The 18,047-nt window shown below is 39.5% G+C and overlaps 1 protein-coding gene across 15 annotated transcripts in view; it reads left to right on the top strand.

The window, feature by feature from the left end:
- Window positions 1-18,047, top strand: part of AIG1 (androgen induced 1) — a 279,442-nt gene that overhangs the window by 220,259 nt on the left and 41,136 nt on the right. For 14 of the 15 annotated variants that reach the window (XR_004056908.1, XR_004056907.1, XM_030929201.1 and 11 more), the window contains one exon: window positions 11,250-11,365. The exons of the other annotated variant lie outside the window; for it this stretch is intronic. Coding sequence is in view for 12 of the 14 variants with exons in the window: in XM_030929201.1 (XP_030785061.1) it covers window positions 11,250-11,365 (116 nt within the window). In the remaining 2 variants the exon portion in view is untranslated. The remainder of the gene's footprint in view (window positions 1-11,249; window positions 11,366-18,047) is intronic. 15 annotated transcript variants of the gene reach the window in all.

The raw sequence follows: 18,047 nt of genomic DNA, 5'->3' as shown, positions 1-18,047 counted from the left end.
GTTTTGGAAGTGCCCAGAACATACTGGCACTCATTAAGTGTTGTTCTGTCTGAACCTGAGGTTTTCACCTTGGGTCACTGTTTCTAACCTGATTTTGAACATGAGGTTGTTCTGGTGTAAGAGCATCTCAGCCTGATTTGACATCCGGCAGGAACAGGTATCCAACCTATGCCAAAAAGACACAGTTAAAAAATACCCTGGCAGTTTCTGGAGAGAGATTCTATGCCATACTTATAGGCAGCACCAAACTAAAGCCAGCACCGGGCCCTGGGGAGAGGGAGACCCATGACAAGAGGAAGTTCTGTTTGACTTCTGGAGAAACAAAAAGTATAGTGGCTGAGACTGGCAGTTCCTCATCATTCAAAACATTACAATATCTCTACTAGGAAAGGAGGGAGGGAGGGAGGAAGGGAGGAAGGGTGACAGAAATTGAGCTGACCAATTAGCAAAATTAATAATGATAGTTTCAAGATAAAATATTTTGTCAGATTTCCCAAGGTAAAAATTCGGGGGATTTTTTTGGAGCCCGCATCAGTTTTCTTTCCAAGCTACTTGGGATGTCATTTCTATCTCCCTTAAAGAGGAGAAACATCTCATCCAGCTAACACTGTACAGTGGCCCCAAGGGAAGATCCACGCTGATTCTCCTCATGCCCTCACTAATGCTGCGTTTTCCTGTATTCTTCAAACATTTGACTTATTTGGGAAGCCTAGAAGCCTCGCCAAAGATTACGATCAGCCAGAGTTTGGTAATTTTTCTCAGTTTTTCACATGTTGCCTTTCTGTTGTTTTAGATCATGTTTTACTAATGCAATGGGGCTTTATTTTCAAACCTGGAAATTTCCTCTTGCTTTATTTCAGGATAAAAATTTTCCCATTTTTAATACCCTTTTGTTCTATGCAGGGTGAGAAGAAACAGGAAAAAATAAACAAAATATTCAAGTTACAATCTAGAGTACACACTTTTTGTATCTTAGGATAGTTTTTCATATTATTGGTATTTACAATATAGCTATAAACTTACTGGACCTCCTAGGAACCCTTCCTTATCCCATCTTCTTAGGCAAGTCCAGTCACATCACTGGCCCTGCCTGCAGTCTAGGTGCTCATAAGAATACAGGTGCACAGTAACGCAAAGATATGCACATTGCAAAGATATGCATGTCTTTATTAAGTGTGCAACACACAGGCACGTGCACACTGCCATCTTTTTATTTAAGACCCAAAGTTGTGTTGACACTCTAACATCACAATTAAAAGAACTAGAGAGGCAAGAGCAAACACATTCAAAAGCTAGCAGAAGGCAAGAAATAACTAAGATCAGAGCAGAACTGAAGGAGATAGAGACACAAAAAACCCTCCAAAAAATCAATGAATCCAGGAGTTGGTTTTTTGAAACGATCAACAAAATTGATAGACCGCTAGCAAGACTAATAAAGAAGAAAAGAGAGAAGAATCAAATAGACACAATAAAAAATGATAAAGGGGATATCACCACCGACCCCACAGAAATACAAACTACCATCAGAGAATACTATAAACACCTCTACGCAAATCAACTAGAAAATCTAGAAGAAATGGACAATTTCCTGGACACTTACACTCTTCCAAGACTAAACCAGGAAGAAGTTGAATCCCTAAATAGACCAATAGTAGGCTCTGAAATTGAGGCAATAGTTAATAGCCTACCAACCAAAAAAAGTCCAGGACCAGATGGATTCACAGCTGAATTCTACCAGAGGTACAAGGAGGAGCTGGTACCATTCCTTCTGAAACTATTCCAATCAATAGAAAAAGAGGGAACCCTCCCTAACTCATTTTATGAGGCCAACATCATCCTGATACTAAAGCCTGGGAGGGACACAACAAAAAAGAGAATTTTAGACCAATATCCCTGATGAACATCGATGCAAAAATCCTCAATAAAATACTGGCAAAACGGATTCAGCAGCACATCAAAAAGCTTATCCACCATGATCAAGTGGGCTTCATCCCTGGGATGCAAGGCTGGTTCAACATTCGCAAATCAATAAACGTAATCCAGCATATAAACAGAACCAAAGACAAGAACCACATGATTATCTCAATAGATGCAGAAAAGGCTTTTGACAAAATTCAACAACCTTTCATGCTAAAAACGCTCAATAAATTTGGTATTGATGGAACGTACCTCAAAATAATAAGAGCTATTTATGACAAACCCACAGCCAATATCATACTGAATGGGCAAAAACTGGAAAAATTCCCTTTGAAAACTGGCACAAGACAGGGATGCCCTCTCTCACCACTCCTATTCAACATAGTGTTGGAAGTTCTGGCTAGGGCAATCAGGCAAGAGAAAGAAATCAAGGGTATTCAATTAGGAAAAGAAGAAGTCAAATTGTCCCTGTTTGCAGATGACATGATTGTATATTTAGAAAACCCCATTGTCTCAGCCCAAAATCTCCTTAAGCTGATAAGCAACTTCAGCAAAGTCTCAGGATACAAAATTAATGTGCAAAAATCACAAGCATTCTTATACACCAGTAACAGACAAACAGAGAGCCAAATCATGAATGAACTCCCATTCACAATAGCTTTAAAGAGAATAAAATACCTAGGAATCCAACTTACAAGGGATGTAAAGGACCTCTTCAAGGAGAGCTACAAACCACTGCTCAGTGAAATAAAAGAGGACACAAACAAATGGAAGAACATACCATGCTCATGGATAGGAAGAATCAATATCGTGAAAATGGCCATACTCCCCAAGGTTATTTATAGATTCAATGCCATCCCCATCAAGCTACCAATGAGTTTCTTCACAGAATTGGAAAAAACTGCTTTAAAGTTCATATGGAACCAAAAAAGAGCCTGCATTGCCAAGACAATCCTAAGTCAAAAGAACAAAGCTGGAGGCATCACGCTACCTGACTTCAAACTATACTACAAGGCTACAGTAACCCAAACAGCATGGTACTGGTACCAAAATAGAGATGTAGACCAATGGAACAGAACAGAGTCCTCAGAAATAATACCACACATCTACAGCCATCTGATCTTTGACAAACCTGAGAGAAACAAGAAATGGGGAAAGGATTCCCTATTTAATAAATGGTGCTGGGAAAATTGGCTAGCCATAAGTAGAAAGCTGAAACTGGATCCTTTCCTTACTCCTTATATGAAAATTAATTCAAGATGGATTAGAGACTTAAATGTTAGACCTAACACCATAAAAACCCTAGAAGAAAACCTAGGTAGTACCATTCAGGACATAGGCATGGGCAAGGACTTCATGTCGAAAACACCAAAAGCAATGGCAACAAAAGCCAAAATTGACAAATGGGATCTCATTAAACTAAAGAGCTTCTGCACAGCAAAAGAAACTACCATCAGAGTGAACAGGCAACCTACAGAATGGGAGAAAATTTTTGCAACCTACTCATCTGACAAAGGGCTGATATCCAGAACCTATAAAGAACTCAAACAAATTTACAAGAAAAAAGCAACCCCATCAAAAAGTGGGCAAAGGATATGAACAGACATTTCTCAAAAGAAGACATTCATACAGCCAACAGACACATGAAAAAATGCTCATCATCACTGGCCATCAGAGAAATGCAAATCAAAACCACAATGAGATACCATCTCACACCAGTTAGAATGGCAATCATTAAAAAGTCAGGAAACAACAGGTGCTGGAGAGGATGTGGAGAAATAGGAACACTTTTACACTGTTGGTGGGATTGTAAACTAGTTCAACCATTATGGAAAAGAGTATAGCAATTCCTCAAGGATCTAGAACTAGATGTACCATATGACCCAGCCATCCCACTACTGGGTATATACCCAAAGGATTATAAATCATGCTGCTATAAAGGCACATGCACATGTATGTTTATTGCGGCACTATTCACAATAGCAAGGACTTGGAATCAACCCAAATGTCCATCTGTGACAGACTGGATTAAGAAAATGTGGCACATATAAACCATGGAATACTATGCAGCCATAAAAAAGGATGAGTTTGCATCCTTTGTAGGGACATGGATGCAGCTGGAAACCATCATTCTTAGCAAACTATCACAAGAACAGAAAACCAAACACCGCATGTTCTCACTCATAGGTGGGAACTGAACAATGACACCACTTGGACTCGGGAAGGGGAACGTCACACATCGGGGCCTACCATTGGGAGGGGGTTGGGGGAGGGATTGCATTGAGAGTTATACCTGATATAAATGACGAATTGATGGGTGCTGACGAGTTGATGGGTGCAGCACACCAACATGGCACAAGTATACATATGTAACAAACCTGCACGTTATGCACATGTACCCTAGAACTTAAAGTATAAAAAAAAAAAAAAAAAAAAAAGATCCAAAGTTGTCATTGGGGTATTAGAAAACATGAAGGCAAGAATAAGCTCATCTAGCGATTTGATGCACACCCAACTGTGCAAACACTTCCGGAGGCCTGCCTGTATCCTACAGGTGCCAATAGAGGACGGGATTGCCAGATCTTTTATGACCCAATGAGGTTGGCCACACCTCACGTTCAAAAGCTGGTTTTACTTCTGAGGAAGAAACGATTTTTGCCTGGTGTTCATATGATATGGGAGTAGTACCCTCCTATTAAAAAATATTTTGGAGAGAAGGAGAAAGACGAGAGAAATGGCAGTTGAACATAGTCTTCAAATATTGCCTATTAATTTTTCTGTTGTACACTCTGATTATAACCCTCAATTCTACAGATCTAAAATAATCTTGAGAGGCCCCCTAATTCATCCATCTGACTTGCCTGGATTTATACCATCATGCAGCATAATTTTTGTCCTTCTATTAATCCACAGCGAAGGTTATTCCAGAACTTCTCTGCAGTTTATAGGTCACTCATTGCCATCACAGATAGTCCAAAATTTTCCCCAGGAGCCAGTCCAGATCCTTCTTGTGTAATGTGAACTTTTTTCCTTTAATACCATTGCATTCTTCTGTCAGAACCTAAACTTCCAACTCATCCATCTTTCCAGTTTCCTGGTGAAGGGACATTTGATTCATAAATCAAATAATCTAGTAGTTAGAAGGTACAGCTACAACTTATAAAGAATCTATTCCAGTATACCCCAGTATGTAGGCTGTATAGCTCTGGTGTTTTGCAAGATAATTTATGTAGCACAGGGACCTGACATTAAATAATATTGAATTGCATACTGAAAAGTTTATTCCCTCTGAATTATCTTTCAGTCGTTCTCATTCTGTTTAGGAGAGTCTCTCTTTTATGCCAGAATATATTTTTTCTTTTCTTTTTTTTTTTTTTTTGAGACTGAGCCTTGCTCTGTCACCCAGGCTGGAGTGCGGTGGCGTGATCTCGGCTCACTGCAACCTCTGCCTCCCAGATTCAAGTGATTCTCCTGCCTCAGCATCCCAACTAGCTAGGATTACAGGCACCTGCCACCACGACTGGCTAATTTTTGTATTTTTAGTAGAGACAGGGTTTCGCCATGTTGACCAGGCTGGTCTCGAACCCCTGACCTCAGGTGATCCACCCGCCTCAGCCTCCCAAACTGCTGGGATAACAGGCATGAGCCATTGTGTCCAGCCTTATGCCAGTATATCTTTAATGCCCCTCTAATATTTACTAACGTCCTTGTTTAACACAGATAGGGCAGGCCTCAAAATAATCTAACAAATATTTATTAAGATTAATTCATTTTTATTGTATTTGGTTTTGTGGTTATCTTCTATTTATGGCAAATGATATTCCATTTATGAGAGTTTACATACAGTTTTTCTTTAAGTACATTTATTTAAGAAAAATGTGAATTGGTTGAGAACTTTAAAAAAAAAAAAATCAAGTAGCATGAACAGGGCCACAGTGTGGCTTTTGTAGATTTTAAGCACTTTGTGTTAGTGAGTCCCGTCTTGCATTCGTGTGTATGTGTGTAAGTATATGTATATGATGTTTTATGATGGCATTGGTATACAGATGAATACAATCTTCAACTCTGAAAGTTCATTTTTTCTTCTGATTCTAAAAGAAACTAAGACATTTTCATGGGCCCTGGCACTGTGTCTACTGTCCCTAAAGCATATGTGGGTCAGCCCTGGCATGTGTTATAGCAAAACTTATTAGCTCTTCATGAGAAGCCTAATTTAATCCAACTACCTCATTTTACAAAGAATAATACTAAGTTTCACACACGCGTGAAAACCTGAGTCTGAGAGTGAGCAAGTACAAAATCAGCACTAGATTTCAGCAGCCAGCCTCCTAATCTTTCCATTTCATTACACTGCTGTCTTCATTTGAGCCTCTTCTGCAAAAGCCCTTTTTCTTGTCCCACCTGCTTCAGGGCCTTCACATCAGAATTAATCATGGGTCCTTGCGTGAATCCATCCCCATCTCAGGTGTGAGGACTGCTCTGTGTGGAGGTGACACCCCCTTGTGGATCTCTTCTGCAGATAGACCTTTGTCATGGGAGGCCAGTCGGTTCACAGCGTCCATGGCAGTGGAGTCAGTTCACTCCGCTGCATCACAGGGGACCCACCAAGACCCCATTAAGAAAAACACAAATGATGCAACAAATCAGAATAGATTTAGGCTTGGTTTTTGGACACAATCTTCCAAATTATAGCTCCTCATTAAAACTAGCTAAAATGGATGATAGAGCTTGGGATAGGTTCACCACTGATATCCTAGACCAGTACTTTCTATGTTGGAGTTTACATGGAAGACCAAAGGTTTACTCCTTGGGCTGTCAACGCTTCATTTTACCTAGCTCTTCAAACAAGTCAAGCCTTGTTTTTAACTCAGCTCCTGGGGAATTGTTCTGTTGACAACGTACTGCAGAGAACAGTCCAAACAATTCTTAAGAGCCAAGAGCCATCTCTGGTGACCAGACTTTATAACCTTCTCATTTATCCAAGATGGATCTACATCTACCTGAAAATACTATAAGTTGTAAATGGTATTTGTGTTTGGGGAAACAGAAACAGATCATGCTTCAGTTCACTTCCAGCCATCTGTAAGTGTCATCATACCACTAGAAAGTTCTGACTTTCGAAAAGTAACAGATGCTGGTGAGGTTGCGAAGAAAAGGGAATACTTATACACTGTTGGTGGAAGTGTAATTCAGCCCATTGTCAAAAACAGCATGACAACTCCTCAAAGAGATAAAAGTAGAACTACCATTAGACCCAGCAATCACATCACTGGGTACATACCCAGAAGAATAGAAATCATTCTACCATAAAGGTATGTGCACACAAATGTTCATTGCAGCACCACTCACAATAGCAAAGACATGGAATCAACCTAAATGCCCATCAGTGACAGATTGGATAAAGAAAATGTGGTACTTGTATACCACAGAATAGTATGCAGCCATAAAAAAGAATGAGATCACATCTTTTGCAGGAACATGGATGGAGCTGGAGACTGTTATCCTTAGTAAACTAATGCAGGAACAGAAAACCAAACACTGCATGTTCTCACTTATAAGTGGGAGCTAAATGATAAAAATTTATGAACATAAAGAAAGAAACAACAGACACTGGGGTCTACTTGAGGGGGGAGGTTGGGAGGAAGGAGAGGAGCAGAAAAGATAATGATTGGGTACTGGGCTTAAAACCTGGGTGATGAGATAGTATGTACAACGAACCCCCATGACGTGTGGTTACCTACATAACAAACCTTCACATGTACCCCCAAATCTGAAATAAAAGTTAAAAAAAAGTTCTGACTCTATGCTAGCTAATGTTATTGTTTATTATTATTGATATGATAATATACCACAGGAAAAACATATTTAGCAAAAATCATTTTTTACAATGAAGATCTTTTTATTTGTTTTGAGGCCCAACCAAAAACTAATTCCAATCTGTTGGGAGATAATGTAAGTGATCTGCAATTATGCACTCCTACAGGTTTATTGATTCAAACATTATTTAACTGTGATATCTTGTAAAAATATAATTCTAATGCAGAAAAAAACGGCATGAGATTTGGAGGCATACAGAACTGGTTTTCTATCCTACCTCTAGACCTACTAGCTCTGTGATCTGAGGCAAAATAATTAACCTTTCTGAGCCTTTTTTGCCCCATCTACAGAATGGAGTTGATAATATCCATATAGGATGTTGTTTTGAAGATTAAATTATGTGAAAAAACATTGACTGAGTACCTCTCTTGTGCCATGCTCTTTTCTAAGTGCTGCAGATACCACAGTGAGCAAAACGTAAGAGTGCTGTTCTTATGCAGTGATGATTTTAACCGGAATTAAATATTTCCTTCCTGGTTCTTAAGTCATTGAAGCAGAATATTGCCTGAGAATGGATTGGAACTGGATTTCACGTACCTGTAGTTCTAAAATAATTATCTCTCTTGCTGCTATGGATTTTAAGTTATAACTCAACTGCTAAAGGTTACTTATTCAGCAGGACCATTCATAGTTTTTTACCATTCTTTCAGTTCACAAAACTTTAGTTATCGGTAAGGCAACGTTTATATTTGCAGCAAATATTTTACACTAATTTATGTTTGTTAATATGTACTATGTATAAATAAGCATAACTTACATTATAAATTTCTAGAGAGGGAGATCCACAGTCTTTAGTGCATGAAAATTCCAAATGATAAGCTGTTACCTTGACATAGAAAAACCTTCTACTAAGATTTGTCACTGGACAAACCTGCACATACGCAGCTAGCCACAAAAAGATCTTTTGTCTGTGGTTATGTCACTGATGGGACAAGTTGCTCCTGTTTAGTGGTGATGATGCCAATGATGAAGTGATCTAGAAAGATATTCCTTTTTCAAATTGATTTTCTTCCTGGAATGGTTACAGTACATGCTGATTTTCCCAGATACATATGATCATCAGCAACTATCAGATGTCCTATCTGGAATATAGGCATAAATTTTGTCACTTTCCTTGATAAAATAATGACAACTGAATAAGCATATTCTGATTGGTTATTTATACAACCAATATTTATTTATTAAAAAATGGAGGATTTTCTACTTTATTTGGAGCAATGAATGAAGGGTAGAACTTAAGAACTGTATTAATATCAGTGATCCAAAAGTAATGTCATTGTCATTTATAACCCACACAGGCCCTCAGGGTCAGCATTATCATCAGTGTAAAGGTTTGATCTGCAGGTATTTTTCTTCTGTGTAAGATTTGATAAGACATAGCCTTATTGCCAGTTGTACATTTGAATTATACATGAATGCACCATTGTAAAACTACTGTTGCCATCTCAAACTGTTGGCGACATTCCAGGCGGATGTCATCTGAGGTAACTATAATGAAAAATCAATCAATCTTTAAAATGCATGCTGTCTCTGTATTAGCACACATATACATTGGCTTGCATGACTTTCTTCAGAGCTAATTATACTGTTTTTAAAAAATAGTAATGAAGAAGATAAAAGATAAATATAAAGCTACCCAACTGTGGAATCCCTCACCTGATTTTCTCAGAATGCCACACTCTAATTACTAATGTATTGGCAGTCAGCACAGTTATCTAGAGGAGAATGTTTAAGGCAAAGATTGTCCACTGTCTTAACATTTCTTTTTTTTTCTTTCTTTTTTTTTTTTTTTTTTTTGAGACGGAGTCTCGCTCCGTCGCCCAAGCTGGAGTGCAGTGGACAGATCTCAGCTCACTGCAAGCTCCGCCTCCCGGGTTCACGCCATTCTCCTGCCTCAGCCTCCGGAGTAGCTGGGACTACAGGCGCCCGCCACCTCGCCCAGCTAGTTTTTTGTATTTTTTAGTAGAGACGGGGTTTCACCGTGTTAGCCAGGATGGTCTCGATCTCCTGGCCTTGTGATCCGCCCGCCTCGGCCTCCCAAAGTGCTGGGATTACAGGCTTGAGCCACCGCGCTCGGCCTTAATATTTCTTAAAAATCATGCCTTTCTATTTTTTTCTAAGAATATAAACAACAGGTTGCTCCAAAGATGTTCATTTAGATATCCCCAACATGCCTTTTGCCTGCCAAGGCCCACTTGCCACCTGGTTCCATTTTGCTAAAATACTTATTAGACTTTGAAAATCATAATATTCAATTTCCTCCCTTTGCCTTGAATACACAAATAATGCAGGAAGAACAAGGCAACGATTCTTTCTCGGCTGTTTAGGAAGTACTAAATAGAATTTAAACCTGCTGATGAGTCAGTTTTCAGTTCTGCCATCTTTATACTCTTGAGAAAGTCTCCAATATTGGAAGGTAAATACATATCCTGACCCAGTTTTATCTTAGAAACTCTTTGTTCCTCATATCTGTCCACTAAATTTCAAAACCGAGGGCATCTGAACATTTGAAAGGTTTAAGAATTTTAGTTTCCTTTCTTCTTACCAATAGATGGGATAAATTTCATCTCCATCCTGTTCCAATAAACTTAGTGTCTAGAGTAACTACTGGATCAGAAAAACAAAAAGATGTTCTACTCAGCTTCTTGGAATTCTGCCTTCAGACATCATGTCTAAATTCATGCACTGCTGGTCCAAACTGGCACACCCTTTCTGGAAGCTAATTTGGCGTTGTTTGCTAACCTGCTGCTGGCGCACACATAATTTGGCATTATTTATCAACAGCCTTAAAATCTGTATAGCCTTTGACAACAAAAACATAATTTAACATTCAGACAAAGAGTTCTATGAAAGATGTTCATCATGATGTTTTTAATAAATGCAAGGCTGAAAATCTTTTACATCTTGATATCCAGGAACAAGAATTGGTTAAATAAATCTTGGTATATCCATATAATGGAGTTCTCCAAAGCTATGGTCAAGACCGATTTTCTAGAAGAATTTCTAAAATACCATATCAGAAATTCTCATGCTGCAATATTATGATAAAAATCCAAAGCAAAAGTGCACACACAGTATGATATTAACTATGTATAAGTAATATGAACAGGGAAGGAAAAAATGGGACGTACACCAAAATGTTAACAGTGGTTATTGTTACTCCTTTCTTTTGTTCCAGTTTTTTCTTAGACATTTTTCTATGCTATCAAAATTCTCTGTAATGGGCAAAAAATAAAATAAAATTTCAAAAATTAAGATACAGAAGAAAAATATTAATGGAGCAGTCAAGGCACTATGTGGTTTTATGTCCATTCTACTTCTCTGGCGAGCCGTAGACTTCTTTCTGCCTGACACTTTCCTAGGAATTTATAGTGTGCATTCTCCTACCGGAGAAAAAACAACTACAGAGAGACAATGATAAGAATCTGTGTCACCTAGTCTCTGTTATTTTCCAGCACACGACGGTTCTGCCCTTTATATTAATCGAGATGAGGACATCGCACCATCAGTATCCCAGCAGGAGCAGCGGACTCACTGCCATATGTACCTTCTCTGTTGGCTATATATTATGGTAAGGACCATGCCTGCTGGGCTTTCTTATTGTATTAGATTTTGCACTGCTAAATTTGGGCACATATTTCATTATGGATATAATCACTAACAGATTCACACTGTGTGCCTCATTTGGTCCAAGACCTGCGCTTTGTCTCGTTTCCCCAGATGCTTATATTTTTAGAAAGTATATGCCAAACCTCACACAACAGGAATTTGTTGAACAATCCCATGTAAGCAGTGGTTCTTCCAAGGCTACATTTTTCAACTCTTTTTCAAACTAAATGTTTTTCTTGGACACCGGTTTTATTGCTTAAGGGCTTTTTTGCTTTGGGATTTTGTTGTTGCTTTTGTTGGGGGGCAGGGGAGTTGCAGCAAACACAGATGAGAACAGAAGTGACCTCTTAGAGCAATGACTTTAAACTTACTAGGAAACAAGTGAAAATTGTACGTTTTCCCCGGTCCATTTAAAACCTACTCCAGAATTAGCTGTTACATGGAGAATGCATTAAACTGTTCTGTTTTTAAATATTGGGGTAAATAAAACACAAGAAATCTTCATTTGATCTGTTGTGCACAATTCAGATGGAAGTGTGAGGTGCCAAATTTATCTGATAAAAGAATTTTTGCCTGGCAAGTCTACCTCACATTAATTTCAGTTCTTATCAGGTTTTTAACACTTCAAAAATTATTTATCTTAACATAGAGAATTTCTTATTTCTCTTTATAATTCCAAGTCCTCTTTGACATATTAACACCCACAGAGGAGTTCCCTCCTGCCAGCATTTCTGCCTCTTGGGACTCTTTTGTCCTGAGTTCTGGGTCACTATCCCCTCCTTTAAGCCTGAAGGACTGGATAATGTTCTTCCAAACACCCCTCAACTGTACTTAATCCCCCCAAATCCTAGAGCTCTTTGGGAGGCCCTATCTCCCTGGAGCATCTTGCTCCAGCTGGAGTTGAAATATAAAATAAAGGACGCTACAGTACAAGACACACTTTGCATAAACAATCACATGATGCCCCAAATCTGAGCAGAAAGGAGATTTGCTTCAGGAAGTCACACCCTCTGGCTGGATATAAGGGGACATCCAGAGGATGTCCATGTGGACAAGCATGAGCCACCGCGTCCAGCTGGGAGGAGCTCTACGACCATGTGGTCCTCCCGGCTGGGCGTGGTGGCTCATGCTTGTAATCCCAGCACTTTGGAAGGCCCAGGCAGACAGATCATTTGAGACCAGGAGTTCAAGACCAGTCTTGCCAACATGGTGAAACCCCATCTGTACCAAAAATATAAAAAATTAGCCAGGTGTAGTGGTGGGCATCTGTAATCCCACCTACTTGGGAGGCTGAGGCGTAAGAATCTCTTGAACCCGGGAGGCAGAAGTTGCAGCAAGCCGAGATCGCTCAACTGCACTCCACCCTGGGCAACAAAGCAAGACTCTGTCTCAAAAATAAATAAATAAATAGATAAATAAATAAGCTCCTCCCATTGGCCCCTCCTTCAACTAGTAAAGACCACTTGCAAGGACTAGGGAAGTGTTTGTTTTCCTAATTACTTTCTAAGCTTTTTCCCTCATCCTAAACCTTAAGTTTCTCTGATAGAAAATGTCCAAATGATCAGAACTCATACCTGCAATATGACTAAAGTTATGTCTTAAAAATGGATTTATGTGCTTTATACATATGAACATACATTCAAATGAGTGTTATCTTTCAGAATAGTCAAGTAGGGAGACTGCACAATTATTCCAGGGATGCCATGATGTTTAAAACATACCTGGAACTGCCTATAGCCATAGTTTAAAAATCAGTCTCACTTCCCACCCCCACCCCAAATACGGTCTCATTACTTTGCACTCCTATTTGCTTACCTGTGGAAAAGGCAAGTTCTTTACTCTGGGAACTCTGGGTATATTTCTGCAAATTCATTTATATGCTATTAAATTATCTACATCTTGTAGAACCCCAGAGATTTCAGGAACTATGTACTTTCTGATGGCCTATCTTCCGTTGTGGGTAGAATCAGCCCACGTTCCAAAGAGACACATGGGAAATGCCACATAGTCCTCATTATAGACCCCCAAGATCCCTCATGAAAATGAAGCATTACTCGTGCTCTGTATGCCAAGTGAGGCTTGCCAGCTCTGCGTACTCCCTAAGCAAACCAGTACTTGTTTGGACATGTATTTACATTAACCAGTGAATTCTCTCAGATTTGTTCTGAGAAAGCATTCAAAGTAGACTTTTTCCTTTGGTGTTCTGCCCTGGGCATTCATAACTATGCCAAAAGCTAAACAATGGCCCTCACGTCATGTCACATTATGTAAATCCAAGATTTTAATTGTTATCAAAAAGGTACTGGCTTTTGCTTCCTTTCAGACTATGTTAGGGCCAACATACCAGTGACACAACAGCCAAAGGTTTGGGATATGAAATCTTTTGATAGCATACCAGGGTTGTAACTGGACATTCCAGAGCCCCATGCCAAGATGAAAGAAAGCATTCTTCTCATCATATGCTGATTATAAAAGAAATAGATGGTCTGTGCAATACTGAGTAAGGTTGAGCTAAATCTATACCTCAGGGGCTGCTGTCCAGGCTGGCTGGCTGTTTTGCTGGGACTCTAACTTACTGTCCAGTTAGACTCAGCTGGCCTTCCTCGTCTGAATCTATTCTCTTCCCAGGTTTGGATAGTGAGAGTAGAGAAAGTGAGAGATACCTGGAGTTTCCCCATTGACTGGTTCCCATTGAGCTCCCATTCTTGGTGGCTCTGTTTCCCAGCCCCGTTGCAGTCCTCCCCAGGCTTAGCATCTAAAGGCCATCCCAATCTCCTTCCATGATGACTTCTGCCTTTTTGCCACGTTTCTCTTTCCCCCAGCCCAAACATCACCTGTCCATTTGTGGGGAGCTCTTAACTCCTTTCCTGGACACTCCCCTGATCATCTTCCCTCCAACACACATTTCTCTGCACCTGTTTGTGAGATTTTCCCTAATCAATGAGAGGACCCTTATTTATAGCATTCTGGATACATACAGAGGTCTCCTTGGTGTCTGATGTAAGAGTTTAAGTATCAGGAATCATAATGGGTACACTCCTTTGAGCCAGACACTGTGCCAAGTTCAGTTCAAATATTATTTAGTTGCCCAAACAGTCCTTAAAGATAGGCATGATATCTTGCCCATTTTTACAGGGAAGCATGCTGAAGTTTAGAGAGAGTACATGACTTGCCCAGGATGAGCCACTGGACTGTTGCCAGAACTACGGTACAAGCCCCAGTGTGTGGCTCCAGATTGTAGTCTGTTAACTGGACCCTCCATTGCCCTTCCTGTGTGAAGAGTAACTCTATGAATGAACGTATTGAGTTTTTTATTTTGTTTAGAAGAAATACATAAGAACCAGCCAAGCCTGGTAGCTGAGGCCACTTTCTGGGTTGGAAACATTTCTAGACTTTAGCTTTCTCAGAAGTAAAACAGGGAGGAGGACAGAATGTACCTCGTAGTTGGAAAGACACAGTTATTGCATATAAAGCCCATAGAAAAATGCCTGACTCACAGTAAAAAAAAATACCTATATTTGCTATTTATCATTTCTGAAATGCTCCTCAACAAATAGTAGTATAAACAGTAATGTTTTCTTTTCAAGGCTTGAGAATTTTAGTTACCATGTTTTCTTTTTACTCATTCTGGATCATTTGCACAAAATCAAAAACAATTTTAGTAGTCATAAACAACTCTAAGGGATATGAAAATATATATATTTTTAATTATAAAAGAATGATTAGGAAATCTTACAGGGGTACTGGGTAACAACAGGGAGCTGTAAAATCATGGACTCCTGACTTTTGTCGCCTTCTGGTTGACATGTATAAAAGAGAAGACATCTTTGCTCCACCTGGTGCAGTCGTCTGGGGCTGAATCTTTTCCCAGGCTGCCTCCACCCTCACTTCCAAGCACCTAGAATCCTTGTCTCTCTGCATTTCTGCTGCTTCTCATTGCTCTGCCTTTCAATCTGCAAGATACAGAAAGAGGAAACCAACTCAGACCCTAGGAAATGTACATCCTCAAGACTTTAAGAGTGGTCTCTGTCCTGAGGAGTCTTCTTCCAGCCCCTGGCTATTCTCCCCTCCTTCAGGGGTTTCTCATTCAATCAGAGCCCATGTGAGATGTCAGAAGCCATGTATAATACATGTTGATCTCTCAACCCAGGACACATCAAGAACAAGTAAGCATTAGTGAAGGGGACGAAATGGATCCTGGGTGTTTCCACTTATGTATAAATATTCCTTGTCAACTGCTGTGAGTGTATTTAAGACAAAATAGAGATAGCTGTTGTCTCTGGGCCCTAGTGGTTTTAAACAAATTCCATATTCCAAATCTCATTTCCTCAAATGTGTTCATTGAATAACTTTCCGACTCAGAAAATAAAGCAAAGTAAAATCAGAATTGTTAATGGAAAAAGCAAACTCTGTAAAATATTTAAAGAGGTTTGTTCTGAGCAAATATGAGTGAGCATAGCCCAGAGAACAGTATCAAGAGGTCCTGAGAAAGTGTGCCCAAGACTGTTGGGTTACAGTTTGATTTTATACATTTTAGAGGGACAGAGGTTACAAGCAAAGACGTGAATCTATACATGTAAGGTATGTATTGGTTTGACCTGAAAAGGCAGGATGTCTCAAAGAAGTAGTGGGTGGTTACAAGTCGTATGTGGATTCAAAGATTTTTCTGGTTGGGAGTTGTTTGAAAGAGTTAAGCTTTGTCTAAAGACTTTAAGTCAGTAGAAATAAATGCTTGAGTTAAGATAAAGGAGATTATGGAAACCAAGTTTCTTGTTATGTAGATGAAGCCTCATAGGTGGTAGCCTTCAGAGAGAATGGATGGTAAATGTCTCTTTTCAGACCCTAAATGGCATCAGGCTCTTGGTTAATCTCTCCTAGATCCAGGAATGTCCTGGCTGTATTAATGGAGACTCTCTACAAATGCAAAGATCCCCCACAAAAGATGGCTCTGCAGAGCCATTTCAAAATATGTCAAAGAAATATATTTTGGGCTAAGATATGTTTTATTTCCTTCAGGACCTACCATCTGTTATGTGATGCTACATCAAAATCAGGTTGAAATTTGGAATCTTATTGCCATGAAGAGTCTGTTTTGTTAGTCTTATGATCTCTATTTTAAAGTTAATCCTGGTCGGTTATGCCTAAACTCCAAAAAGGAGAGGGTACCATTAGGCATGTCTAACCTGCCTTCCCCTAATGGCTGCGAATTCCATTCTTCAGGTTTCTCTAGGGTCCCCTTGGCCCAGAGGGGGTCCATTCAGTTGGTTGCGAGGCTTAGGATTTTGTTTTTGGTTTACAGAATGAAGTGTGTTCATTCTTTTACGATCATTCCTAAATTACTTCATGTCAGAATTCTATCTTCCACAAAATTTGATTATCTCTCAACTGGGCAATTTTGGATGATTTTTTGGCTTCTTGTTGAAATGTTTTTGTTTCTCAAGTTTCTGCTGGAAACATACATTGCTTTTTATTTACATACAGTATTTGTAAGCCAGAGAAAAAGTTCTCAAAAATAAAAATAAGAGTGTACTCAAATTTTAAAGTCTTAGAATTTTTAGCTATGAATGAGTAAAATTTTTAGGAAAAAATTTGTACCCTCTTTACTAAGAAAATGAAATTTTAGACCACATTCAATTCCTTCCGTTTAATCAGATGTTTCTTCACCAGTTAAACAAATCTGGCCGACATGTGTTCTTTGACCAGCAGATGACATTTTTCTCAGTTCAACTTGAATCTTTCACTCCACATAGCTGTTGACTTTTACATCTGTAATGGTTTGTGTACATTTTTCTGATTTTCTGGCATTGGAGAACCGAGTCCAAGATGAATGAAGTTGATAATGTTACTGGTGGCATATACGTATGGGTCTGCAGCAACCTCATTTCTTGCCTCCTCAGAAGAAAGAATTTGACCAAGGGGCATAAGGCAGGGTGAGACTGAGCCAAGTTTTAGAACAGGAGTGAAAGTTTATTTAAAAGCTTTACAGCATGAATGAAAGGAAGTAAAGAACACTTGGAAGAGGGTCAAGTGGGCAACTTGGGAGATCAAGTGTGCAGTTTGACCTTCTGACTTGGTGTTTTATGTGTTGGCATGCTTTCGGGGTCTTGTGTTCCTTTCCCCCTGATTCTTTCCTTGGAGTGGACTGCCCACATGCACAGTGGCCTACCAGCACTGGGCAGGGGCTGCATGCTCAGTGTGTTTATTGGAGTTTCATGCACGCTCACTTGCGGCATTCTACCCTTACCAGTTGAATGCTCCTAGAAGGTCATATACCAATTAAACTCCACTATTTTGCCTCTTAGTGTGCATGCTTGAGTGCACTCACCCAAATCCTGAGATCTTATCAGGAAGCTGTTGATCATGAACTTTAGGTGTCTTTCTCCATTGGGAGACTGCCTTTCCCTGGTGCCAACCACAACCAATTATTATTTTAAAGAGGCAGTTTTAACAACAACTGACTGACCATCACCTGATGGTTGCCTGACATTCTTGTTTGTAGGGGGGTGGCGGGTGAGTGCTCTCCTGCTCTTTCATGTCTGACTAACTACCTACTGTAACAATAAGTGTCTCACATTCTGAAGAGAGCTACCTTTCTTGGGGCTTATAATAGACAAAGGACTCTGCTCACTTACTATCACCAAGTC

Source organism: Rhinopithecus roxellana, chromosome 4, assembly GCF_007565055.1.
Source record: "Rhinopithecus roxellana isolate Shanxi Qingling chromosome 4, ASM756505v1, whole genome shotgun sequence".
NCBI classification, from domain to species: domain Eukaryota; kingdom Metazoa; phylum Chordata; class Mammalia; order Primates; family Cercopithecidae; genus Rhinopithecus; species Rhinopithecus roxellana.
Note: the sequence above shows the minus strand (reverse complement) of the source record. Positions and strands in the feature narration are given on the sequence as shown.